Here is a 27278-nt window from a genome sequence, read left to right as displayed (position 1 = left end):
GTGTACATTAGATCCCTGGAACTTATTCATCTTACAACTGAAAGTTTGTACCCTTTGACCAGCATCTCTCCATTTTCCCCGCTCCTCAGCCCCTGGCAGCCACCATTCTGCTCTCTGCTTCTTTGAGTTCAACATTTTTAGAGTCCATATATGAGTGAGATCATACAGTGTTCGTCTTTCTCTGTCTGACTTGCCTCACTTGGCATAATGCCCTCCGGGAGGGGCCACCGCAGTGAGAAGCCCGTGCACAGCAACGAAGACCCAACGCAGCCATAAATAAATTAATTAATTAATTTAAAAAAAAGAATATATTTTTTGATACAATAATCTACTATGCTGCTTCCTTTGAAACTGAAAGACTTACACCATCAGTTCTTCCTCATTCACCCTCTGAAAGGCATCTTTATCATCCATAGCAAGAACGGACTGGGCCTGGATGCTTGTCCTGTTCTTCACATGCTTTTGAGAGCAAACTTTGCGGTTGGCATTGCTCGGCAGTCAATCAGTTTCAGGCAAGATCTGTAATCGAATCAAGGCAATAACCGGGGGAAAAACAGAGCATCTGGGAAAGTTTATTTGGGTGGTGTTTTTCTTTTTTAACTCTTATGGTAAAATCATGATGTTAGAAAAATATTCCATTGTAAGTGTAGGGTGTCCTCTAAAGGAATATTAAGATAATTCTCTTTCAGTCATTACACGGAAGTACATGACACTGAAATATTAGACAGAACCACATGAAATTGCATATTTTGCAAACATGGCAACTTCATATTGTTTTACCTATTACATGAGAAGGGCCTGATAAGTGCCAGGATGCTTCTCCTAAATTTGGAATTATTAATGCAGAACAGAGAATCAAAGAGTTAAAAAGTTCTCATAAACCATCTAGTCCAACTTCTTTCTATAAAAGATGAAGAATCTAAGGCTCTGAGAGGGTATGCCTTACTTGATGTCTATTCATGTCCTTCCCCCCTTTTTTAATTAGCTTTTTTTTTTTTACTACTGAGTTGTAGGAGTGCCTTACATATTCTGAATATTAATCCCTTATTAGAAAGAGAGTTGGCAAGTATTTTCTTGGAAATTTCATAGGTTGTCTTTTCACTCTGTTGTTTGTCTCCTTTGCTGTGCAGAAATTTTTAAGTTTGATGTCGCTCTACTTGTCTATTTTTGCTTTTGTTGCCTGTGCTTTGGGCATTGTGTTCATGAAATCATCGCCAAATCCTATGTCAGGGGTTTTCTCCCCTATGTTTTATTCTAAGAGTTTTACAGTTTCAGGTCTTATGTTTAGGTCTTTAATCCACTTTGAGTTCGATTTTTGTGTTTGGTGTAAGAGTCTAATATCAGTTTTCTGCACATGGATTTCTGGTTTTCCCAGCACCATTTGTTGAGAAGAGACCATCCTTTCCCTGTAATGTATTCTTGGCACCTTTGTCAAAGATCAGCTGACTATAGATCCAAGGGTGTATTTCTGGGCCCTCCATTCTGTTCCATTGGTCTATATGCCTGTCTTTATTCTAGTACCATACTATTTTGATTACTTTGTAGTATATTTTGAAATCAAAACTTGTGAGACCTCCAGGTTTCTTTTTTCTCAAAATTGTTTTGGCTACTCAGGGCCCTTTGAGATTCTGTATAAATGTTAGCTTTTTTTTTTTTTTCTGAAAAAAATGTCATTGGGAATTTAATAGGAATAATATTGAATATGTAGATAGCTTTAAGTGATATGGACATTTAAACAATATTAATTCTTCCAATCCATGAACACAGGATGTCTTCTCATTAACTTGTGTCATCTTTCATTTATTTCATTAATATTTTATAATTTTCAGTGTACAAGTCTTTCAGCTCCTCGATTAGGTTTATTCCTAAGTGAATTATACTTTTGGTGCTATTATACATAGGGTTGTTTTAATAATTTCCTTTTCTAATTAGTTGTTCATTGTTAGTGTATGGAAATTCAACTGATTTTTGTGTGTTGATTTTGTATCCTCCAACTTTGCTCATTTTGTTTATTAGTTTTACAAGTTATTTGTGGAGTTTTTACAGTTTTCTACATATAAGATGTCATCTACAAACAGACAAATTTTAGTTATTTCCAGTTTGGAAGACTTTTATATCTTTTTCTTGTCTAATTGCTCTAGCTCAGACTTCCATTACTAACTATGCTGAATAGAAGTGGCGAGAGTGGGAATTCTTGCCTTTTTCCAGATTTTAGAGGGAAAGCTTTCAGTTTTTCACCATTGAGTATGTGGCCTTTTCATTTATGGACTTTATTGTGTTGAGGTAATTTTCTTCTATTCCTAGTTTTTTGAGTGTTTTTATCATAAAATGGTATTGAGATTTGTCAAATGCTTTTTCTGCATGAGTTGAGATGATCATGTGATTTTTCTCCCTTTATTCTGTTAATGTGGTGTATGACACTGATTAATTTCATATGTCAAACCATCCTTGCATCCCTGGGATAAATCTAACTTGATCATGGTGTACAATCCTTTTCATATGTTGTTGGATTTGGTTTATTAGTATTTTGTTGTGGTTTTTGCACTGACGTTTAGCAAGGATATTGGCCTGTAGTTTTCTTTTCTTGTGGTGTCTTTGTCTGGCTTTGGTATTGGGGTCATGTTGATCTTATAAAATGATTTTGGATATGTTCCCTCCTCTCCACTTTTTTGGAAAAGTTTGAGAAGAAATGGAGTCAATTCTTTTCTTTATTTTTATATTTTAAATTTTTAAATAATAATAATTATTTTTTTTGGCCGCACTGCACGGCATGTGGGATATTTGTTCCCTGACCAGGGATCGAACCCGCACCCCCTGCACTGCATGCATGGAGTCTTAACCATTGGACTGCCAGGGGGGTCTGGAGTTAATTCTTTTTTAAATGTTTGGTAGAATTTACTAGTGAAACCATCTGGTCCTGTGGTCTTCTTTGGTGGGAGGTTAAAAATTGTCACATTTTCGGGCTTCGCTGGTGGCGCAGTGGTTGAGAGTCCACCTGCCGATGCAGGGGACCCGGGTTCGTGCCCCGGTCTGGGAAGATCCCACATGCTGCAGAGCGGCTAGGCCCGTGAGCCATGGCCGCTGAGCCTGCGCGTCCGGAGCCTGTGCTCTGCAATGGGAGAGGCCACAACAGTGAGAGGCCCGCATACCGCAAAAAAAAAAAAAAAAAAAAAAATTGTCACATTTTCTACTACTTACATTAATAACTCCAGTTTCTCCCCCTCATAATCACGCTGAGAGGCATTATTATCTTTATTTAAAGATAAATAGAGACTTAAAGAGGTTACCTGAATTGCTCAAGGCCAAATATATAGGAAACATCAGAGCTTGGGTTCATCAGAGTCTTCCATTTCTCATGCTAAAGAAAGGTTTGAGATTACCAATTAGGAAGGGGATGTAGTGATAATTAGCAGGAATTCCTTTGTTATTGTGGTCCAAATTGGCAAAAATAAAAAATGTTAGCCATCATCAAGAATGGTTTTGAAAACCAAACAGGAACTTCTTTCCAATTCAACCCTGAAACTTTGGTGCCTATGACTGTTTGCGACACCTCTAGAAGGAAAAGGGAGGTGACTGTGTAATAGAAGACAGGGGATTTGAGGAGTGGGCAGATGGGTCTAACAACAAAATTCCTCTTTATTCTGGCTAAATGAAGAGTCTGAACATTCATGTAAATGAATAGATGGCCTGATTGAGGGAACCTGTTCAGAAAGTCCCAGATTTTCAGGGTGGGAACCATTCATTGAAACACAGTAAATCTAGCAAGTGATAGGAAATTCTTCTTTATACTAATAAACTTAAACAAAATTCATTAAATTAAGAGAGCAAAGCAGAAAAGAAAAATAAACTCGGCAGGGACTTGGGGTTGTTTGTGGATGACAGAGTCATGCACGGTTTCTGAGAGGATTAGGGTTGTGTTTGATCCAGAAGGCTGATGTCAAGGGTGACGCCAACCGGCCCACATCCTTGGGCTCCTGATGGGAACAGAGCACTGGCCAAGGGCACAGCATCTTTCTCTGAACAGCAGTCTCTCTGGGCTCTCAATTTGACTTTCAGGAAAGAGGCACCCAGAATGACATTCTCTTCAAATCACAGTTTTAAAAAGCCCCGTCACTTTTCACTGAGTTTCCGCTAATTAGCATTCAGGAAGGAGTAAATATAGCACTAACACAGGAAAAGGTTCTTAAATGTTATTTTGATGTATCTCAATCACTGAAATCAGGTCTGATTCAGTTCACTAATCTGTTTTCCTTTCATCTTTTCACACATTATTAAGATTTCTGCTTCACCAACTATAATTAATGCTCTTCATTTCTTAATGTGAGGTCATCGCCACCGGCTTCACAGAAATCATGTAACATAGAGTTTCACCTTCAGAACACATTTCTTCATGTCAGAACACATTTCTTCATGTGTCCAAAGTAGAACAGAAACCAGCAATAGGGAGCAGGGCTCCTGGATTGCAGGCGTAAGTGAATTAATTGGTTGGTGTTAAACCACAGACAGCAGAGGGAAATAAGCAGGTTGAAGTCTGCCGCTGAGTTGACTAGCTAACCAAATCATACAGCTTTTTGGCTACCTGTCAAATCAGTTCTCATCATTAAAAAAAAAAAAAAAACTCCCTGAAGTGATCCTTGCCTTTTGCTACAATATTGGACTTTGTGGAAACTGATTTCTAAAATCAGCTATTTACCCATTCATCCACCATTATCAAGGGTCTGCTATAAACAAGGCTCTGAGCCAAGCTTGGTGAGAAACTAAAATAGACGCAAAAGACACGCTCGTGCTCTGAAGAGCTTGGACTAAGGGAACTGGGTGACTTCCACGTATGGCTCCACCCACACAGTTCTCCAATTCTGTAAACCATGGAGATATTTGAAGTGAACGTAATGTCGTGTGTTGGTTATGACACGGATGACTGTACTACTTATTGTTCAACTGGAATACTTTGAGAGGGAAAGGAAGCACTATTCATAATTACATTGGCACAACAGCCTGTTCTAGGAAAACCGAGACACATCCTAGTTATTCCCCCCGGAGAAGCATCATCTCTACCTGACACACTTCCATTCTCTTCAGAATGTCACTGAAGTCGATCACAGATCATTTTAGAAATCAGATGACCACGTTACAAACCAATTAACTTACCAAAATGACTCAAAGTGAATAATGAAGTTGATTGCATCTTGTTATCGTTTTCTTGAGTTATTCCGCTTGCTTTTTACTCAAGAAAAACTTTTGGCATTGGTTCCATCTATTAAAAACAGAGTTGTGATCAACAAAACTGAAGACTACTATTATGCAAGTGAATATCATGATGTCGTCTAGTTCAACATAACATGAATTTAGTTTCTCCTAATTTTTCTTTTCAAAAATGGAGTGTGTAAATTCTCATACAGTATGGATTTTCTTCTCGACTGACTTATACTGGCTTTAGGAAAGGAGGCTGCAGCTCACTGAATCCATTGCTAATCTTTTTTGGGAGAGCCAAAAACTAGGCACACTCTAGGAGATTTCATATGTGAACAAATTTAAATATCAAGATACCTGACTTGAAATTCATACTTGTTTTAACTTTATTTTTCCTTGACACTTTTGTGACTCATAATGTATATTTATGGGTTATATGTATATTATTTTCCCAACCTTGATAAAAATAGAAAAATTCTTTCCTTCTAAAAAGGCATAAGGATCATGGCTATTATCTTCTTCTCACATTGTAATGACTGGACCACAGATTATTTCACGTGGGATGGAAATCTATTGGAGACTAACTGTACAGAGGAAGAAAGCACCGTATTAAATATAACTCCTCCAAAAACAAACAGGCTATTTGCAAAGAAATATATTTGATCATTTGGAAAGCATATTCATGATTGTTTCATTGTCTACCTGACTTTAATTTAGTTGCACATAAATCTCTGAATAATATTACTCCCACCCACTTCCCCTAACATTTTTTGATAATCCTATGCTGATAGCAAGACTATGTTATAAAGGAAATTTGAGGTACCCGTATATTTGTTATTCAAAGTGGCAAAGCACATATTAATTTCTGATGAATGAATGAAATCACTCTGGTTGATACCTAAAACTCAGGAAAACATCTGTTTTAAAGCTAGTATGTTCCCTCAAATTTTTCAGTAGCCAACTTGATGTCGTGTATAGTAGATAATAAATATTAACTAACCGATATAATGAATGAAGTGTTTTTGAGGTGAGTTCAAAGTGGGAGTTTCTAACTTTGAGAACCGTTTGTGTGTATGTGTGTGTATTCAGCCTGTCCCATAGTTATTAAAATTAAGATGAAACTGATAGCGCATATATTAAGTACAGAAAGTTGGCCCATTTTCCCCGCCAAATTCTCAGAACGAAAAAGGCAAGGCTTGGTCTTTAGTAACCCCTTTGGTGATGGTAGTGTCTTGAGGATAAGTGATCTACATTCTCCATTAGGGGAACGTTACTTCCATCCAAGAAACAAATGCACAGAAACCCTATTATTCATGTTGAAGTGAAATTTGATATAAATTGGCTCTTTCCTGAACCATTTCCCAGAGGAAGCTTAGATTCATAAAGATGTGGGCTCTCACCTCTAACATAGTCACGTGGACACCCAAGGACGCTCTCAGAGCAGCCCTCCGGGATATATTTAATTTGACTTCCTCTTTGCTTTTAGGAAAGCATTCCATTATAGCAGAATGGATAGGGCCCCTAAAAATCTTAGTAATTCAGGAGAGGAGTGTAAGTTTTCTTCTCTTCAAAGATGAATATGTTGACTTGTTAAAATCCATGTCCTTTTAATTCACCTCCTCTAAAACCAGTAGGAACTGACCGCTGTTGCAACTTTGAAAAAAGGCATTTTAAAGAATCTGTTGTTCTTTGCTCTGTGAGCTTTGAATTCTCATTTCATCCTTCTTTGCCTGGTCAAGTATATATGTGCTCAGGACTTGCCAGTGAAGGCTTCCTTTCTCTTCTCCCTCCCCGTCAGGGCTGGGAGTGCCTTCACGCTCCCACACCATCCCAAACACACCTCCATCGTAACATTTAATGGTAACAAGGCTAATAAAGTTTAATAACTGTAGAGCTTACTCTGAGCCAGCCACTGTGCTAAGGGCATCTCACACATTATCTTAATTATTTGTCACAAAAATGCCGAGACTTAGGTGGTATTATCTTCCCATTTTACTGATGAGAACACAGAGTCAGAGGTTAAGCACACCTTTCCCAAGCAGATCCAGTTCAGAAGGTGTCGCACCGAGCATCCAGGCTCTGGGTCGTGTGCCCCACTTACCCAGGAGCAATGGTGCAGATGCTCCTCGAGGCTGTGAGCGTCAGGAAGGCTGTTTAACTTTGAAACCTCAGTGCCTGGCAATCCTGCCTGGCAGAGCAGGTGCTTCAGTACTTACTGAAGGGATAAATAGATGGACGAATGAATGATTTGTGGTATGGGGTTTACACAGAGGTGGGGAGGGCAGGGAGAGTTACGCATGGAAGATAATTGACCAGGTCTTAGAATGAGCAGGAATTTTCTTAACAAAACAAAAACTCATGTTTTCCTGACATGATTTTTGGTTTTGTTTGATTGTTTGTTACCCAAGGGCTAATTAAATTGGTTTTCACAGAAGAAATTAAGTCACAAATAAAGTTGTGTGCCTGCTAGCAAAGAGAGCTCAGGATCCCAAGTTCTCGTTCGTGTGTAAGGGCCATGCTGCGTTTATGATTACCCACTGCCTAGATGATCATGAATTCTTCTTTGTATAACTGCATCTGCCTCTCAAGGGTTTGAGAAAGGAAACCTGGAGAAGAGCCATCAGAGCCATAAACTTCCTTCAGGATCAACGGAAAGAGGCTTTAAAGACCTAAGACAGGGAGGGAGATTTATGGCACTGATCCCCAAAGACGATAAACATCGGACTGACGGTTGAAGAGCCCTACGCAACGAGACAGGGAAAGATGCCGAAGAAATTCAGGTGGTGCCAGGAGAAAAGGAGGACCTGGGAAGGAGCTAGAGTTCTTCCCAAGTAGAAAGGGCCCTACGGCTGCCACACGTGCCCGGGGACGTGGATGAAATGCCCATATTTGCCCCGAGAACACCATTAGCAAGACCAAAGCTTATCATTTTTCACAATTTGTCTGGTCAGACAAGCCTCACAAAGAAATGCCCAAATGTTCTACCCTTTTCGAATTCAGCTGCACCTGAGGGTTTGAGCCGTCCGCTCCCTCCTCCTCATTGCCAACTTATCCTCCCTCTGAGCCACCTTCTTCTGCAGTAACTGCTCCCGTGGGATGAGCTGACATTCTGGGCCTCTCAGCAGGAAATCCAAAGTTTTGTCCTTGCACACGTCCCGCGACGACGCAGGGAACTGCCGAGTCAGTGCCGTCGCCTGCCCCCGAGAGTCAAAGAAGTAACCACCGCATCCATGCGTGCATTTCTACAACCTGTCTGACAGTGGGCTGGACACAGGGCGCGAGGAAGGAGGGCAGGGAATCAGGGAAATAGAATCTATAATCCCTGCTCTAAGAATTTCAAGAAAACAACAATCTAGTTTCAGAGGAAAAAGAGAAACTACAAGACATATTGAAAACAGCCCCTGATTTATGTTACTGAGTAAAAGCACAGTATGAATTCACAGAAGTCTGGTCACTATGAGCTATTCCAAGAGGGGGAGTTTTCATGGAGGTTATGGGAATTAAAAGAGGCCATAAAATACGAGAAAGATTATTTGGAGGACAGAAAACGGGAGAGCATTCAAGAGAGAAGGAAGGTCACAAGAAAAGATGCGATTGTGGGAACAAAGTTTGGATGATGTGAAGTACACAGAGTGACCAGGCCTGACTAGGACAGATGAAGGATGCTGGGAAGTGATGGGATGTAAAATCAGATAAATTCAAGCTAGGGCAAGATTATGGATCCAAGCTCCTGTTGAAATCCAGCCCGAGAAGGAAGAGTCATTTCCTAATAACGTGATTTAGGCCTCTCCATGCTTTCCTCTAAATTATTACCAATAGGTTGTGATTATCTGTGGGCTGCCACTCACTTTGATTAGAAGGATTACCTTCCACCAAAAATGGTAGCACCTTTCTTTAATGATGGTTTTATTTGACTGATGAAAACGCCTCAATGATATTCTCAGTCTTATTCTTTCCTATTAGAACTCAAACTAATACAAACTGTTCCTTGTTTCAGATATTCTATTTTTTTTTTAAATAATGCTGTTCAGGCAGGAAGTTTTGTTGAATAGGTTTGGTGGGGTGGGGGGCTGTTTTTTCACTAGCTTATTAAAGGCACATATTCTTTAACTTAATTTTTGATTTCTACCAATTAAAATTTCCTCTAGGCATCGTTTTGTTAACTACGATTGGCTTTAAGCATCTTTTTTAAACTTCACTTGTATCTTTCTAAAGTTCTTATTCATTAATTGAGGATTTTCAGGCCCATGATGCTCTCCCTTTTCTTCCCAAAGGACCAAAGGCATGTTTTGGTCTGAGGAGATTCAGATTGTCTCCCTTCCCTAAAAATTGAGCAAATTCCCTGGATCAGCACCATGAAGAAAAGATTCTTTGAGGCTATAGACTAATGCTGCTATCATTCATCATCTTAAAGTACGTAAAATTAATAAATACATTTAGTCACTTTTTAAAAATATCCCAATTGTGCAAATCCTTATAAAATGTACCCTAGACCAAGCAGGAGGTGGTTGAAGCATTTCTGTGGTTAGTGCCATCTATTTTCAGAGCTGAGGAAGCCAGAAGTTTCTGAAAGTGGACCATCAACTGCCCAAGAAGAGTCACCAGCCCAGGAAACCCCACTGGCTCAGGGACCAGGTGACCAGGGCCCCCTGGTGTCTCTTCCTACGGGAGCTGGGCCTTCTCTGATGTCGAGCTGTCCTGATGATCAAAAGTGCCCAACGTGTAGTATCTCATTTAATCTTACCATCAGTAGGAATGTTGTTGCCACTTTACAGATGCCAAAACTAAGGCCCAAACAAGTTAAGTGATTTACTCAGACTCATCACTGATTTTCCTCCAAAATACAATCTTGGGTTTCTGTTTCCTAAATTATAAAACACAACACCTGGAGATTGTTTTTAAGCAGACTGCCCTACCCAAATATTTCAGAAATGTTAGCATTTCTTAATTGTAAAATGGGTGTTTGAAATAGGTACCATTATATATAGTTTAAAGAAATGCAAGTTTTTCATGAGACAAACTGCATCCAGGGAACTCTGGAATGTTTTGAAGAACATTTCCAGGGAGAAAATGAAAAAATGGAAATGGAAGATAGATTGTAAAATCTCCTCTGTGGCTCTCATGGAATCCAGTACCTATTTATTTTTACCAATTAAGTCCTGTGAATGCTAAAGATATTCACAGCTGGCAGTATGTACGTTATCCTAATTTGCAGCTTCTTGAGGGTAAAGGTCATGTGTGTTTGAACTGGGATAACTCCATTGCCACTTAAATTACCAAAATAAATGCTCTTGAATTACAGAAACCAATATAAGCATCTCAGTTTAATATTGTATTTGCAGAACCCTAAGTGATGACTTTGAGCTTCCCACTCACCTTGTGGGGTGAGCTCAAGAGGTACAGGTTCTGAGTAATTGCATATAATTTGTCTTCTGCCCTGAGACAGAAATGGTGGCGTGCTTGGCAGGATTCCCACCACGGCGGTGGAGGCGGGTTGGGACTATAACGTGCACCTTTGTACAGAGGCATTCTGGGATGTAAAGAGCCTGGGAGGCATTGTGAGAGTCACGAAGGTGATGTGCATTTACAAAGGGCAAAGCATTTGAGTGGCTCCCTGATCAACTAAAATATTCTGGGAGGGAGGAGTAGGCTGTGTCCCGCTTATTAACTCACATGGCACTGTTAGCTAGAGCAGATTTGACAAGGACACCATCCTTGGCCCAATTCCCTTTTAAGGTATTTGTTCACTGATTTACTCATTCCAGTGGTCACAGATTGCAGTTACAATGACAGGCTCCTGCTGAGTTCTCTGAGTTCAAAGTGAGGCCCAGGTGGGCCTTGACACGCAGATCTGCCAGGTCTTCCTCTCTACCTGACAAGTAAACCAAGTATCACCTGGATAGATCAGGAGCTGCTCGTCATCTATGTCAAGTTTGCTTTTGCATTTGTTTTACAATGCTATGTAATTTGTCAATTCAGTCAAAAATAACTCGAGCACCTACAATGTGTCATGAACTCTGAAGTTGACAGGAGAGAAGAAGATGCTATATTCTGTTTGAGTGCAGCTTTCTAAATATAGAAAAGTTTGGATCTTGAAATCACACAATAAGACAGACACATGGCATGTAATGAACTGTAGGAGTCCACGGCCGAGAATACGCCAATTAGAATTTTTGCTACACAGTTCAAAGCGTGTTCTTTTTTGGGGGGTGGGTTGGGGGGGGTATACGCGGGCCTCTCACTGTGTGGCCTCTTCCATTGCGGAGCACAGGCTCCGGACGCACAGGCTTAGCGGCCATGGCTCACAGGCCCAGCCGGCAGGCGGACTCTCATCCACTGCGCCACCAGGGAAGCCCCAAAGCATGTTCTTATAAATAAAAGTAGGTAGACTTTATAACATTTTGTGCACAGGTAATGCTGCCTTCCTTGATTTTGTACATGGTAGTGCAGGATAACATTTTTGCGCCAGACTTTATGGGTAGTCATGTGCCATTGCAGTGGGACAGCTTAAGTGCATTTTAGGGACTCCTGTATCACCATCCTCATCAACCGGCATTTACTGAGCACAGGAACTATAAATCATACTTATATACTTTATATAGAGTAAAATATGCATGCGTGTTTTCACATAAACAATGTTGAGTCCACTTTTTTAAATCTACAAGAAAATAGGAGCTCCTATATAACGGTTTTGAAATTAGTGTCTCAAAAGGAGTATAAAAACAACCCTGTCATTCTTCCAAGCTCATGGAAACCTTAAATCCTTTGGCAGTGGGTGAAATGTAAAAGGCCTTCTTAGTTTGCCCCTGAGTGTTCCCCAGTGTCCTAAAAGCATTATAGACTTCTTCATCCAGGAGGAAGCAAAAGAACTTTGGGGAACCAGGTATAAATGGTGCTTTGGGGAACCAGGTATAAATGCTATAGCTTCCAGAAGGATTAGCTCCTTTTACTTGGAAATTAGCAAATGGATGTACAATTTTTAATTATAAATTTTAAACTTTCCATCAAAGTCAAATTGTGCTGATGTTAGTCAAACCTAATCTAGGCATTGATTCAAGAACCTGCTGATGGAGTAAAAAATACATGGAAACTTGTTAACAAGAAGTTCAATTTTCTACATCTCAGCAAATCATGCCAGAGTGTCATGTAATCTGCTGAGCTCAGGCAGCCCAGAGCCAGGGAAGATCTCTTTCTTTCCTTCACCATTAATATTTACAGTTGGAAGCACTATGTGGCTGCAATCTCAGTGCTGCACCTACAAAGGGAGTTGTTGGCTTGATACCTTGTTTTCTGACACTGAGAAGCGAGGAAACAGCTACCTTCTTAATCATCGCCTGATAACATTGTGTTGAAACTGGAGGGTAGCACAGGGCTGTTTTATACAAGCAACAACCCTGGGAGATTTTCTGCATTGTTTCCTTGTTTTATTTCTTGATAGACATGCTGGGGTGTTAAAAGCATGGGACTGAAAGTTGTGAATTCTGGGTCCTTTTCTTTGTTCTCCCCCTGAATTTTTCAGGGTCTATGCAGGCACAGTATATAGAGACAGCTTACCTCCCAGACAGCCACTGTGTGCTGGGCACCTTCCTAGAACTCACAAACAAAATCCTTCCACCTCTCAGCCTACTTTGTTGGAGTTTATTCTGACATGCAAAGTCCCAAAAAATTAAACCAACACCGACAAGCAGGGAAACGCAGCTGGTTATATAAGTGCTGTCCATAGCAAGAGACCTGAAGTGTAAAATAACTATTATTACTCATCTCTCAGTGTGTAAATATGTCGAATAAGGGTAACTTAGTTGAAATTCAGGGTAGATTTGGGGTTACAGCTATATAGTGCTCTACCTAGGATGCATCTGTGCATAACTGAACAAGCCCTGACCGTTTGGGTACCGGATCTGCTGCTTAAGTAATTTGTTACTTGGGACAAATTGCTTAAAAGATCTTTTAATTAAGGGCAATGATCTCTGTATCATTAGACTAGTGTGAAGATTAAAATGAGGTGACTTGTCAGATGCCAGGGAAAGATTAAGTCCTCAGGTTTTAATTACTTTTCCTTTTTCCCCTATGTACCACCTTTTAGTTCCAAAGTGTTTTACAGCTGATCTCATTGTAGAATATCGAAAAGATGAATGGCCTGGGTAGAATGTACAAATAATCAAAGATCTAGTTGCCACCTTGTAGTAGAAACACTAGATTTATTCTAGGTTCCTGAGACCAGGGGAAGAGGCCTAAAAAACGGTAGCAAAGACATTTTAATAAAAGAGAACAATGAAACCATTGGGTAGAGGGCCAACCTCTAAGAACCTCTAAGGATAAAAATGCCTCTTAATATGGAGGCGATTCCTCCCCAGGTCCGCCGCGCAGAGGAGTGGTTGGCTGAGGTGAGCCACGTTGTAACTCTCTTTCTCTTCTCAGAGCCGTAGCTATCCCTTGTGTCGTTAAATCAGAGCAGATGGCTTCCTTTGACACCCCGCGCTGTCAGTGGAATGTAAATGCTTCTCCTCACAACACTGAGAGTCCTGAGGCTGTGTGTTTAATCTGTGCTGTGCGAGCAGAGTGACCCTGAAAAGAACATGAGTGCAGAGCACGTTTGGAGAATTGGCAGCCATCCTCGTAAACAGAATCGGGGAGGATTCTGCAAGCCTGGTGACTAATCTTGGTTTTCTTCCCGAGGCTCTTAGCACAGCCATATCCCTGAGGACAAGTCATCTAAATGGTGGTGGAATAGAAAAGTTATAGACCCAAGGGAAATACTTTATAAAGGTGGGAGAGAAGTGTTATTCTGGGGTCTGGGAAAAGAAGCAACAAAACTGAAGAGGCTTAGTTTATAGCTTCAATTCTCAGTTCTCAGTCTCTTTGGGAGTTTAGAAAACAAAATTTCCACATGTTTCAAATTATTTAAGTTAGTAAGGGGAATATTCTTTAGGCAATTACTCCAAACTTCAGGAAAAAAAAAGAATGTAAATAATTAAAATTTCAGTATGACACAGAATATGAGAAAATGCAGCAATCAGCAAAGTTTATCCGGAGAAAAGCCTTATATTTTGGAATATTAATGACAAATTATAGAACTAAAACACAATTTAACATGTTAGCTAGGTTATCTCATTCCTTCTTAAAAAGGTCTCTGAACTGGATAGGAAACAGAATCTGATCTTCTTCTTATTAAAACAGTCACTAGAAATTAGTCAGTGGCAAAAGGAGAAGATTCGTCCTTTGAGCCCTTTGTAGGGAAGGAAGAGAACTTCTCAGGCAAGAATCTCCTAAACCGTTATTTCAAAAGGCAATGCAGACACGTTGTATATCATAATTACTGTGTACATACACCTAGAGCTCCAAAAGTGTAAAATAACCAGCACAGCTATATTGTCTGGTCTCATTTTATAATAGGCTGTCAAAGTCTATGCTACTTGAATACATAGAGATAGGGCAACTGTAGTTCAGCAGGATTTTTAGACTGAGTTAAATGCTGTTAGACTTTATTTTTGTCCCCCCAAGAAGGAAGGCTGTACATCCTCAATACCACTGTAAATAGATCTTTACCCCCAGTTGCATTTTGGGACATTTAGGTGGACTATTATCAAAATCAGACATAAGGTTTTTGTGTTTGTGTTTTGTTTTGTTTTAATCCTGCCATAGACTTTTACCAAATGGCTTATTTGGAATTTGAAAGCCTGACTTCTGAAAGAACTCCTTAGTTCTAAAACTAAATACTACTTTAATCAATCTTCCCAATATGAAGGTTTCTATCTTTGCTGGTGGTAAGGTACCCTGGTGTTCTAAGTGGTGACAAGCTCATAGATTTTTAGGAATGTTCACTTTGGATCCGACCAACCTCAGCATGGCAGGCTCCTTCCCCGTTTAGACGTAGCAAGTCTCAAAACGATTCGGAAGGGAGAGAGCTGCACTGTGAAAGGATTCCAGTTAAAGCACGCAATGCTGCTTTCATCTTCCACGAGGCAGACTTTGAAACTGAAAATCTGATAATTTGATGTAAACCAACAATGACAATAGAAATAGCTACTTCTGAGATTTTTTTAAGAGAAGGTACAGGGTATAGACATTCATCCATGAAACACTGGAAGCAAGGGTTTTCATTTCTATTGTTGCTTTGTAAAATAAGAATAGAGTAAATGGCACAATAGATTATATAAACAGCGACTTCAGTGACAAGCTGTCAAAGTTAAGGTAATATATTTCACATGGGTGACGTGATGCCACACTTTATCACCTGCACGAGGGGAAACCAATTTGAGTCTGGTCCATAAAATACAACCTCCAGAGCTGGGCCTGGGGCACAGCTGACATCATGCGGCAGAGCCTGGTGACTTGGCACTCACTTCTGCTGGGACCCCGCAGGCGCTGGCACGGCTGCCATGTGGGGGAGGTCAGACATTTAAGCTCGATTTGGTTAATAAACATGGACGCAGGTATGTCAGGAGAGAGGATGCCGTTGATCTTCATGCTCTGCTAATTTAATGCAGGTCTGAGGTATCAGTGGAACTAGTTATTCAAAAGCTGGATTTACTGCAGTCTCACAACTGTTGAAAATTAAACTACATGTGCAGCAAGTTAGGGGTTACTGGAGCATCTCATTATAGAGGCTGTTTTTTTCAGAGGCTGGAATCTTTGCTGAATTACTGAGGGACCTGTTTGAATGTAGACTTGGACCAAATAATTTTCTGATAAGTTGGCCATAAATCCTCAGTAAAACAAGCTTGGTGTTCTCAGCATATCTGTTAGCGTTTTTGATCATTTTTATGGCTTTCCTTTTGCTGGTCAAATTATCCTTATATGCCCCTAAAGCCCCCCTGATGTGGATTAAGCCAACACAAACCAATAGACCTTCATTACTCTGGCAACTGGTTCTGATTTGGGGGCAATAAATACAATGACACAGGCTAGATTACCTTTGCCAAAAGGACATGTGATAAGCCATAAGGATGTTGGGGATTTGGCATTCTTTCTCCTGCTTAATGTGAGAATGAATTAATAGCAGCTTTTCACCGACTGAAGAAAGTTGGTAAGAAGAAAGAATTCCAAGTGAGGAAAGGGCCAAGGTACAGCCTTTAGGTCAGGAAGGACAATGCCAGGAGATGGTGAGGAAGTCCACGGATGCCCACTGTGTGCCTGGCACTGCGTTAGGCTCCAGCAGGAGGGTTAGGGCCAAATGTGTGAGGAAACTGGCATGTGATGTGATCCATGAATGTCTCAGTGTCTAGATGGGAGATAAAACCGTCGATGGGAACAAGATTTACTAGGCAATAAAAGTATAGCAGGGAGAGAAATCAGCAAGACCCAGAGTAGCAGAAGAACAAACAGATAGTGAAGAAGCAAGATCCACAAATTGGGGGCTTAGAGGAATTATTTTCACGGTAACATCATTTTTAAAAGTATTACTTTTCTAACTTTTTTGGAAAAAAAAATGAAAGCTAAAGAAAATCAGAAAAAAAAAATAGTGCAGTGAACACATATCCTTCATCCAGTTTCAACAGTTTTTTAATATTTTGCTCCCTTTCTTACCTCTATATACATACTTTTTTTGCTCTAGCTTTAGAAAGTAGGTTGCAGACGTTGTAACACTTTACCACGAAATATTTCAGCGTCTCCGAAGAAAGAGGACTCCCTTCTACAACCATATACCAGTATGGCATTTAAGAAATTTACCATCTCATATACTATCCATGTTCAGATTTCTCTAATTGTCCCAAAATTGTCCTTTAGATTTTTGTTTTTGATCAAGGATACAATCAATTGCATTTAGTTGTTAGTTGTCATGTCATTTTAGTATGATTTAATCTCAAAAGTCCCCCTGCCTTTTTAACTTGTTTGCTGGATATTCTCTTGCTTTTGAAATGTTGTATAAAATCAATTGATATACTTATCAATCACCTTCTGAAATCTATAGACCATGTCAGAGAATGGGTATAAAGAAATTTAAATCTTTCTGTGTCCTCCAAAACCCAGGTTAGTAGAGGACTCCTGGCCTACGAGGCTGATAGGTTTCTTATAAGAGGTGTAGGTCAGATGTGCTAGGAAAGAACCTGCAGAGAATATCTATGAAACTGCGCGTGCGATTCTGTCCTCTGCTTCGCTGAGGGAGAGGAGAGAAGCTTCCTGGAAGGGAACCTGTTGTGGTTACTGCCCAGGTTGGGTGAACGCTTTCCTGACACATGGGCTGCTGCTTCTCCGCGTGGGTCTCTGCAGAAGCAAGAAGCACTTCCCTCCACCGGCCTCCCAGGCAAGCAGGAAAGGCCCAGGCACGCTTCTCCTCTCTCCCGCTGGATCGTGGTGTTTCCTTCTGCCTTCAACACGCTTCCTCACCTCCTTCTTCCAGCAGCTCCCTTTAAGAAAACTGGAGCATGTCATGAAGTCCACCTTCTCGCCTTTCTTTCCTTCATACTCGCCTCTAACCCGTCGCCTGAACTGTGGCGGTTTGCGTAGCCGCCCGGCCCGGGACTATCACTCCACGGTGAACTCTCTGAAGGCTATGCCTATGCCTTTGGATCGCGTGTGTCCAGGACCCAGGGAGCTGCCTGCCACGGTGACGGTGTTCACTGACGATGCGTGAGTGAATGAGCGCATGAACAAATGGGTGGACCATGTCCCCACCAATAAACTCCCGGCAGTAGAGAAGTCTCCCGACGACTGAAAAAAGAATCGAATCAAGGCGTTCAACAGAGCCACGAGCACTACCAGTGGGTGAGTCAATAACAATTGATCGGCCACTCTGTGCAAAGCACTGCACTTGGTCGTGTCGGAAAGTTCCAGAGGAAACAGATACTCATCCGTACAATCCTGAGGGGCGGGGTGGAGGGTGGCCTAACCCCTGATGAACAGGGCAGCACGTTCAACTGCACGGGACAGTTCACGCCGGACAGGCCGGGCCGCAGCTCTTCTAAACGGGGCTGAGCCCTGGGCTTCCGGGAATGAGATGCTGGGAGGAGAGCCCGCGGGGTGCCCGGGGGGACTGCAAAGGGCAGCTAAGCCCCAGGGTGCTCTGAGCAGAGGAGAGGTCTCCTGAAAGGGCGTGTTCAACCTGGAGGAGCGGCATGGGCGGGGGAGGGGCGGAGGAGGCTGGTTCCTGCTCGAGAAGGGCGGGTAAGGACAGTCGCTTTGCAGACGTGCAGGGCGTAGCTGATGCTGACCTTCACAGGGAAATGGGGGCAAAGTCAAAACGAGCCTTGACTTAAAACTCAGCAGGTTAGGCTTGACACGGTTAGGACTGATGCGGATAGCATCCGTGGGCTTCCCAGCCAGGTAAGCAAGCTCTTTTTTTTTTCTGTAGGGCTGGCTGGCTGGGGTAGATCCTGGGGCAAGAAAGGATGGCTAGAGGACCGTTTAACCAGCCACGTAAGAGACAGTTACTGTCTTAACCAGGTTGCGACCCTGAGAATGAACAAGAGAGCAACCCGAGCGGATAGGGCAGGGGACTGCGTTCTGAGTGGATCCCAGTGTAAAATAATGAAGATGGAAAGGGCGTCCGATTGACAAACACAAGTGTGTGCAGCTCACAGTGTGGTGCGCACTACACAGCCCGAGTCTTCAGCTGGTGACCACTGTTTTCTGGAATGCAGAGAGAAAGAGAAGGAAAGGAAGTATGACTGTCTACCCAGGTTTTCTGAGACCAAAATGGGCCATGATAATGTCCAGGGGGTCACCTAGCGGAGACAAAAAGAATGTTTCACACATAGAAAATGGTATTAAAAAAAAAAAATGATCTCTCGCATCTCCTGCTTGTGTCACCTGATGACATTCCCATCTGGGCTCTGGTGCAGGAGAAGGTGAAAGCAGACTGTTTGTGGCGGATTCCACAGAAAGGAATAGTAGCCAAATTATATAATAATAGTAGCCCCCTTCACTCTTTGATCACGTGGTTTCTGATCTGCCGCACCCCCCGCCCCCCCCCCCCCCCGCCCAGTGTCTGCCCGCAGCCCCTCCGAGGCGCCCTGACCCTTCAGCGGAGTTAGAGAGCGGCTGTCTCTCCTCTTGTGGGTCACAGGCTGAGGGTGTCCTCCTGCAGGAATCCCTGGGGAGAAGCTCTGTGCATGAAGTTGAGAGCTCGCCATGTGCTGCTGGGCAAGCCTTCTGCCCAGTGGCGATCACCGCGGGGTCCCTGGGGCACGGATGCCGGTCCAGGGGCTGAGAGGCAGAGGATGGAGCTGCACCTTGATGGAACTTCTGCCTTGGGAGGGGAGGGACTTCCCCCGTGAACTGTTAGGTGTCCCAGGGCGCGACGTGCTGGAGAGAGATGAAGCTGATTACAGTTAAAGAGGGCAATCAGGCAAGGCCTCCCTGAGAAGGTGACAGGATGTGATAATCCCTACCTGGAATTTAAACGTTTCTGTGCGTACAACATCTGGTAACGCCCCTGACCCAGGGTCAGCAGAAAGGGCAGCAATTATCTTCAAACAATGAATTTACCAAAACATAATGAAATCTGAGTTTGGGCTGCTGGGATTTGGTTCTTGTATGAGGCAAAGAGTGAATTTTTATTCATAAGACCTGGTCTTCCAAGGAGAACAATTATATCACTTACACCACCTGCTTAAGGAGAGAGAATAGGAAAGCCGTGTCTCCAAACTTCTAGCTACATCTATGCTTCTGCTGAAAATGTGGCATCCTGAGTAGGAAAGAGCTTGTGAGACATCGGGGCAAGAATTCCAGACCCAACACTAGATGGGTGGGGTTGGGAACTGCCGGGCTCACCACTGTATTCTAGCTCCCACTGTGCTCACACAGAGGGCGTGTTCAAGAAACACTTGCTGAATGCAGGAATAACTGTGTCCCTTCATGACCAGTGTCACAGCACCCCTCAAATCTCAGAATAATGGTGCTCTTCCCCTAAAAGCCCACACACGTCATGCGTGGGCTGGTGGTCAGTTGTGAAAGAAGCGATGCTTTCAACTAGGGCTGCAACCCCAAACGTGCAGCCTTGTGCTGGACCAGCTCCTTTTCTGATTTGTCTCCCGTGTACCAAATTTCCAGTAGCGATTCCAACGTCTTCGGTGGGGCCTGATGTGGAAATCGCATTAGAAGGTTCCCAGGACAGCACCCCTCCGGGAGTGGGGGTGGTGCCCGGAACCACCTCGTGTCGCCGGGTTTCTCCATCACCAGGCTGTCAAGACGGTCCCCAATTAGTAGAGTTGTAAGGAACTGTAATTACTTGGTGAGAGTTGGTTGAAAGACTATGTCGGCTTCCTTTGAGAGCCTGTGTGTCTTCTGGGAGAGGCAGAGCAGCGGATGAAGAGATGGGAGCACCAAGGAGAAAATGCTACTGGGCTTGCAGTTCAGACGCCCCCCTGGTCCCTGCAGCCGTCAGCTGCCTGGAGAGGGCTCCGTGGCTGCCATGCTTCCCAGTTCTGAGCATTTTACAAGGTGGCAGGAGCATCTGCTGGGTGGTCCCCTCCCTGTGCCAGGATGCTGCCCAAGGCCCCGCTTTCAGCTTCTCGGTACCCTGTTTCCCCCCTTATAACTGTAAAGGGGACAGTGTATTTATGGTTGAAAATCGGCTGCTGCAGCAATATTCATTTTAAAAACAGAGTTCTGGCACATATTCAATATTACTATGGAAACGGCTGTTCCTAGCAATTCACTAATAAGAGATAGTTCAAGGACCCAGGTCTGTGTGGGAGTTTTCTACCATCCACCAAATTGAAGACCTACTTGTTACAATAGTGATTCACAAGAACTGCTTGCTCTCTCTCTCTCTCTCTCTCTCTCTCATCTATCTCTTCTTTATTTTTAATTTGAAGGATGAGAGTCAAAGAGATGTCCTCATTTCACTTTAGATACACAGATGGAAGGTAAATATTATAACCAGCTTTGTAAAAACACAACATCTTTAAAGTATTTTTCCCATTAATCACTAACGCTCATAATAGTACATAACGTACTATTATGTACTTGTGTAACACTACACACACACACACACACACATTTCAGAAACTCACATATTGAAGCTGGAATATAACCTGTAATCAACTAGCACATCCAAACATTCTAACTTCCTGTCTTCAACTGTCTCCACATATTTCCACACAACGGACATATAAACTGAATTCTAAGAAGGATTTGGGGAATTCACTCCACCCTAGTGTTTTTCAGGAGCCAGTTTTTAACTTCCAACATTTCTGCTTTTTTCAACTACAAACGTACTTCTGCTGATTTTACAAAATCCGACGTGAGAAAAATATGCCCCTAAGGGGGAAACCATGGCCTCAGTCCTAGAATTTCCTCACCTCAAGTCAAAGCTTTAACGTCTTCACCTCCTTTCACCTGGAAATAGGAGGTCAAGTTTCCTAAGATATCCTGTTTTTCCAGGCTCCTTCCAATGTGCTTATTATTTTCACGTTTTTCCGAATTGGCCCTAAATATTATGACAGGCGGATCCTCGTGCTGAGGACAGAGATAGTCTCATTACTTTTCCTTTCCAGACAAGCCAGCTCGTTCCGTGTTTTCAAAATCAGATGAACTGACCAGCAGTCAGCTAGTGAGGGGCTGTGGGCCCTGACGGCCAGATGGCCCAGGCCCCTGCCAGCTCCAGGTCAGCGGCTGCCCCTCTCGGCTCCCAGGCTGGGCTCTGAGTCCCGACTTGTTGCCAGAGTGGGTGGCATCTGGTGGGTGTCCTGACGCCCAAGCAGGACCGGGGAAATCAGCCGGGGAAGGGTCATCCCTCTGAAGAGTGCTAAACAGGAGCGGCCACAAGGACTGACTTCCCTTCTGAGCCTGCCCCTCAGAGAAGCTCCACACACCTGGATACTCCACGTCTCAGAGCAAGCCTAGGACGCAGGAACTGTCACTCCCGCTTTACAGGTGGGCAAACAGCAGAGATAAGTGTAGGACACCAGTGGCAAAACTGGATTCAAACCCATTTCCATCTGTTTCCAGTCTCCCCCAGGGGAATCACAGCATAGAATTCCTCTTCTGGAGTTTAAGGGAAAAAAGCTAATGTGCATTTCCAGCGTGTTCTAGCCTAGGCTCAGGTGAGAAGGTTCAAAATAAGTTTTGGCAGTTTCCCCTGAGAATGCCAGCGTGCATCCTTGCCTTGGGTCACATTTGGCCACAACCAGTCAATGTTTCAGAATGAATCTTCCATGGAGGAAAAAAAATGAAGCACCTATTTATATCATTCTGCAGATGGGGAGTTCCAAGTCACCACAGTTTAATGTGATCATGTATAAAATGTACATTTAAACGGGATGTTAACGATACAGATTGCAGCATAAGCCATCTGAAAAGTAATTTTACATGAAATTTTAATGAATTTGGGGTCTATCTTTTCTGAAAAAGGTTATTCAAAAGTGCAGCATTAGCAGCACAACCCATCCATACAGGCCTGGCCTTAAACTCACGCTGTTTTTCAGGACGGTCCACACCTGGCGGCCTTGTCAGTTCCTGTGTCCCAGCAGTTTCAGTTATCAAAGGATCCATTCCAGGGCTGTGTATTTTAAGCCCAGTTGAAGAATAGCAGAGCAAAAAAGGCCTTTCAGCCAGGGGAATTCAAAAGCAAAGGGCCCTCCAGAGGCGATTTCAAACTGACTCCCTCAGCTCCCCACCAAAGCCGAGTGACACGCCCTATCTGATATCACTAGGCCAGCCATTTCATCCAAAACTTTATCTGAAGCTCGGAATTGCCGTGTTAGGTTTGTAGGTTGGCTCCCGGGTTGTATCCCGGGGCACTGAGGGAGTTCTACGTCATCTTTCAGAATTGAATGAAGTCAGCGAGGTGATACATCACATCTTCACGGTTGCTCACATTCTCCCGTGCTGGGAACTTACTCTGGGACATTCTCTTTGGCTTTTGCATGTGTTGTGTCTCCTGACTCCCATCCCTGGGAGTAGATGCTAGGATCTGGTGTTACAGGTGATCAAACCCAGTGTCTTGCAGGGACTGGCTGAGGCCCGCCACTCAGCACACAGCCGGTAGAGGCAGGGGGTTTCTCTCAGGTCTGGAGCTGGCCCTTCCATTCTCTCCACATTGCTGAGAGCAGTGGAGCCTCTACAGACAAGAGCCTTGGTTCCCCGCAGGTCCCGAGATAAGTGAAGCGGATCAGTCCTCTGGTTCTGCCAGAACTGGGGTCCCAACGAGAACTCAGCGCCTACACCTGCCATGTCCCCTCCCTCTCCAGCTGCAGGGTGGCAGGGGCGAGGGTCTGGGCGGCATTAGCTTTCCCCGTGCAATCATTCTCAGCCCAAATGAGAAGACGCCGGAGAAGTTTAGAAAACAGAGGCAAACCAAGTGATCCGTCTCCTCTCTGTGTGGGTGTGGACCCTCCCAACTCACCCACCCAGCAGAACAACCATTGACTCCCAAAGATGACACAGTTTACTGGACAGATTAAGGAGAATTCAGCATCTAGGAACAAGAGGGTTAGACAATCTAGAGGTCCCCAGATAACACCAAGGGGTCCATCTGCCTGCTGAGACCCAGGCTCTTGAGCTTTCAAGGCCAGGTCTATGGCTGTATTCATCTGTCCCAGCCCACAGTTATTCCTACAGATAAAGGATGTCATTGCCACACAGTGTGGCCGGAGAACCTGCCCTCTAGTTGAGGTAAACAATTTTTCTCAAGAACGAGTGAATTCTATGAAACTCTATATGCTTTTTCTCCAATAACTGGAAAAGTTGCTGTGACCCAGAATTTTAGACAATAATGTGGAGAGTAGCAGCGCACACCTGAATGTTGCCCAGGAACCTGACGCTAGCTTTTCCCAGCCTAAAGGCAGTCTTCCCATGCACGCCTGTTTCTGCTCCTGTGTATCTTATCCCAGCTAATGAGACCCCAGCCAACAGGGTCATCTCCTGTGGTGACCATTCTTGTCTTCCCTCCGCTCCCCCCAGCCTCGCTCACACCGTCTGCCGTGGACTGGCTCCGCCTCCCAAGTCTCTCTCCACCTTTTCCTCTTCGAGTCTCACTCCACTGGCAAACTTAGACCGAGGTCATCTCACCACGACTAATACAATAAACTCCTATTTCCTCCACCTCCAGCCCCACCTTCACTTTCCACCCACCCTCCATCCTGTTACCAGAGCCAAGTTTTAATGAAACACAGACTTGATCATATCATGCTCTCACTTAAACACCTTCACTGGCTCCCACTGACCTCAGGACCAAGTCTGAATTTTAGTGTGGCCTTCAAATTTCTTGTCCAGATTCATCTACCTTGTAGTTCTGTCTCTCACCAACTTTTAAAATCCTTTTCCCACTCAAATGTACACATTTATGGACAATACATTTCGTCACGCCAGATTTCCTACTGTTTCCCCAAACTCTAAGGACTTTTATATACTCTTGCCCTTTTGATTTCAAATTGTTTCATCCAAGTAGAATTTCCCGCTCGAACTATTTGAATGTTCATTTATCCTTCAAAAGGTAATCACATGCCACATTCCAATATTACTCTACCTACACCCCTGTGCAGTTCATTTATGACATTATCATAACGTGTTTATAATGTATGATTATCTGTGTATATGTGTGTGCGTGTCTGAGCTCCAGATTTCAGACTTTGACTTACCTTCTATTTTTATCTCCTAGTTCAGTTCAGTGTTTATAGCAGATAGTCAATAAGCATTGTTGAATGAATGAGGAAACTAATGAAGCACATTCAAACAAGGCTCATAGTGAGTATACCCAAGACAATATTATGAAGAGATACAGTATTAAAGGATTATATTAATTATATAATGGCTAAATCAAAGCACAGTGAACAACAGCAAAGTAAAAACGCAAAGGAAAACAAAGGTGTTTAAAATTCCCTAGGATGTTAAACTAACAAAGATTACATTTATAACAGTAGCTTGGTTAGGTAACAGGGAATGGGTCCTAGAGAAAGCTAAATGAGAAGGTAAACTAATTTACTTCTGCTTTTACTTACCCTGACAGAAATATTTCTTTGAAAACCTGTTAAAAATTCAAATAGCAACTGTGTCCTGTCTTTAATATTTCTATGCAACTAAATCAGTTTCATTTTACCCATTGCTAAAAAAGTGCTTGGCAAACACATTGGAATCAACATTAGGCAAACCACTCTGTCCAAGGCACACCCCTGAGAGTCCAGGACCGAGCTACTCCATGTGGGGCTCTGCCTGCAGTTTTCTGTTCCCAGGTTTGGTTCCATGTGGCGCACGTGTGTTTTCACAACCATTCAATTGTCACATCGAATCCAAGTCAGAGTGATGACTGTGGAAAGCAGCTCATTGCAGCCCAGCCTGTGTCTCAAGATCTTTCCCATGAGACCCAACTAATTTAATTTTCTTCCTTTCCCGAGAAAGGCTGTAAAACAACAATTTTTTTTCAGTGCAAAATCAGAACTTTTTGCAAGGGAGTCGAAAGACTGTGAGCCATACATCTCTATAGATGCAGAACTATTTTACAAATAAACGTGCGGGTTCATCCTTTGGCCTTGATGTCGCACAAATGACCTCAGTCACTGAAATTAAGACACAGAGTAGACACAGTAGGTGTCTCCTGCCTCACTTTCTGACTCTAGACCTTGGACTCTAGAGACAGTCACATTCTCATGATCTTGGAATAAGGACACCTGACTTTCCTTCCACACCTTGATCTTTCTCCAGCACTGAGTGGCACCTGCGCTCTGCTTGGTTTCCATTCCAGGGTAGTTCCTTGACCTGGACGTTCTCCTTTGCTCTGTAACTCACATCACAATTATTTCTATCCTTGCAGTTGGCAGATGACTTGCTCTCAGACGTCTTCGCCGCCATCGGTTCAGTGACTTTAGCCTTGTTGTTGATCCTCTTCCTGGCAGTGGTGGCCTCCGTCGTTGCCTCCAACAAGAGGGCAACCCAGGGGTCCTACAGCCCGAGCCGTCAGGAAAAGGATGGCTCTCGCGTGGAGATGTGGAGCATGACGGCTCCCCCTGCAATGGAAAGGCTGATTTAGGGCCATCCTGTCTCTAGAGGAAGAGATCCACACACTGCGAATGGGACACTTGTACCTGAGTGTTTTTCTGACAAACCTGGAGACATCAGGTTACAACTGGGACCACACTGAAACTGTGGGAAGGACTCCTTTGACCACTGTATGGATGTTCATAGTGGTTCAACTTGACACCATTGTTTTATTGTATTATGTTAGCCAATCACGGAACAGTGTTTCTTGTGCCAATAATTTCAGCCTCATAATTAGGAAAAATACCTTCCTGAGGATGCGACTTCTGGGAAAAGCTCCAGTGCCTGACATTTACACTCTGTACTCTTTGCAACTTGGGGACACGTTTTTAGTTTGCCCATCAGCTGGCAACTGCATTTTTTTCACACAGAAACTACAGAAAAAAAAAAAAAATAGACACATCTCTCACTCTTCCTGTAGCGAAAGGTTTTAGTTTGTACCTATGAGGAGATGCACATTTTTTTGTCCTTCAGTCATGGATTCGAGAAAGTTATGGGAAAGACCTATGGTTAAAAAGCGACTCACCATCCACAAATAAAAATTGAAATGTGGTTGTTCCTCTTTCTGAGTATTTTTTTGCATTTTGTGACACTACATGTGACAAAAGTAACCTCTAGGAGCATTTGAAGAACGTTTTAACTAAATCACCCCGAGCGCTATGTTTAAAGTCCTTGCCCTTTGTAAGGTGTTGCTTAAGGTCGAAACACTTTCCGAGGCAGAAAACAGAATAAAAGGAAACCTCGTGTTCTCAAACCTGAAGGACCAAGCTTTTTCCTTCCAACTGCTTTTTGACAAGTCAGTGTCAGACAGTGACCTTGTCTAAAGGTAAGAACCCCAAAGTACAGTGCACGCACCTCAACGAGCATGTGTGTAGGACTATCTGTGTGGTTTGGAGGGAAAATACTGGGCCTTCTGTTTATGTATTTTTTCCTCCAAAGATTTAATTAGATTTTTATATGTGTTTTGAAATGCATATAGCATGCTATTAAAGTAGCATACAAATAAAAAATTTAAATGTATGCATATATTGGTTTGGCCAAAAAGTTCGCTTGGATTTTTCTGTACCAACTTATGGAAAAACCCGAACGAACTTTTTGGCCAACCCGATATACTTTGGATATATGCTTAAAAATTAATAACATGAATTTTTATATATGTTCTATAGCAAGCC

General features: G+C 42.9%; 1 protein-coding gene across 1 annotated transcript in view; it reads left to right on the top strand.

Moving 5' to 3' along the window:
• CRB1 (crumbs cell polarity complex component 1) overlaps positions 1-26658 on the top strand; it is a 268288-nt gene extending 241630 nt beyond the window's left edge. The window contains exon 13 of the mRNA XM_027122138.1: positions 25883-26658. Coding sequence (XP_026977939.1) covers positions 25883-26098 — 216 coding nt within the window. The 3' untranslated portion in view covers positions 26099-26658. The remainder of the gene's footprint in view (positions 1-25882) is intronic.
• Positions 26659-27278: the final 620 nt, after the last annotated feature.

This window comes from Aethalodelphis obliquidens, unplaced genomic scaffold, assembly GCF_003676395.1.
Source record: "Aethalodelphis obliquidens isolate GAN/ISIS:26980383/991018 unplaced genomic scaffold, ASM367639v1 scaffold24, whole genome shotgun sequence".
NCBI lineage: Eukaryota > Metazoa > Chordata > Mammalia > Artiodactyla > Delphinidae > Aethalodelphis > Aethalodelphis obliquidens.
This window is presented reverse-complemented; position numbering and strand designations above follow the sequence as displayed.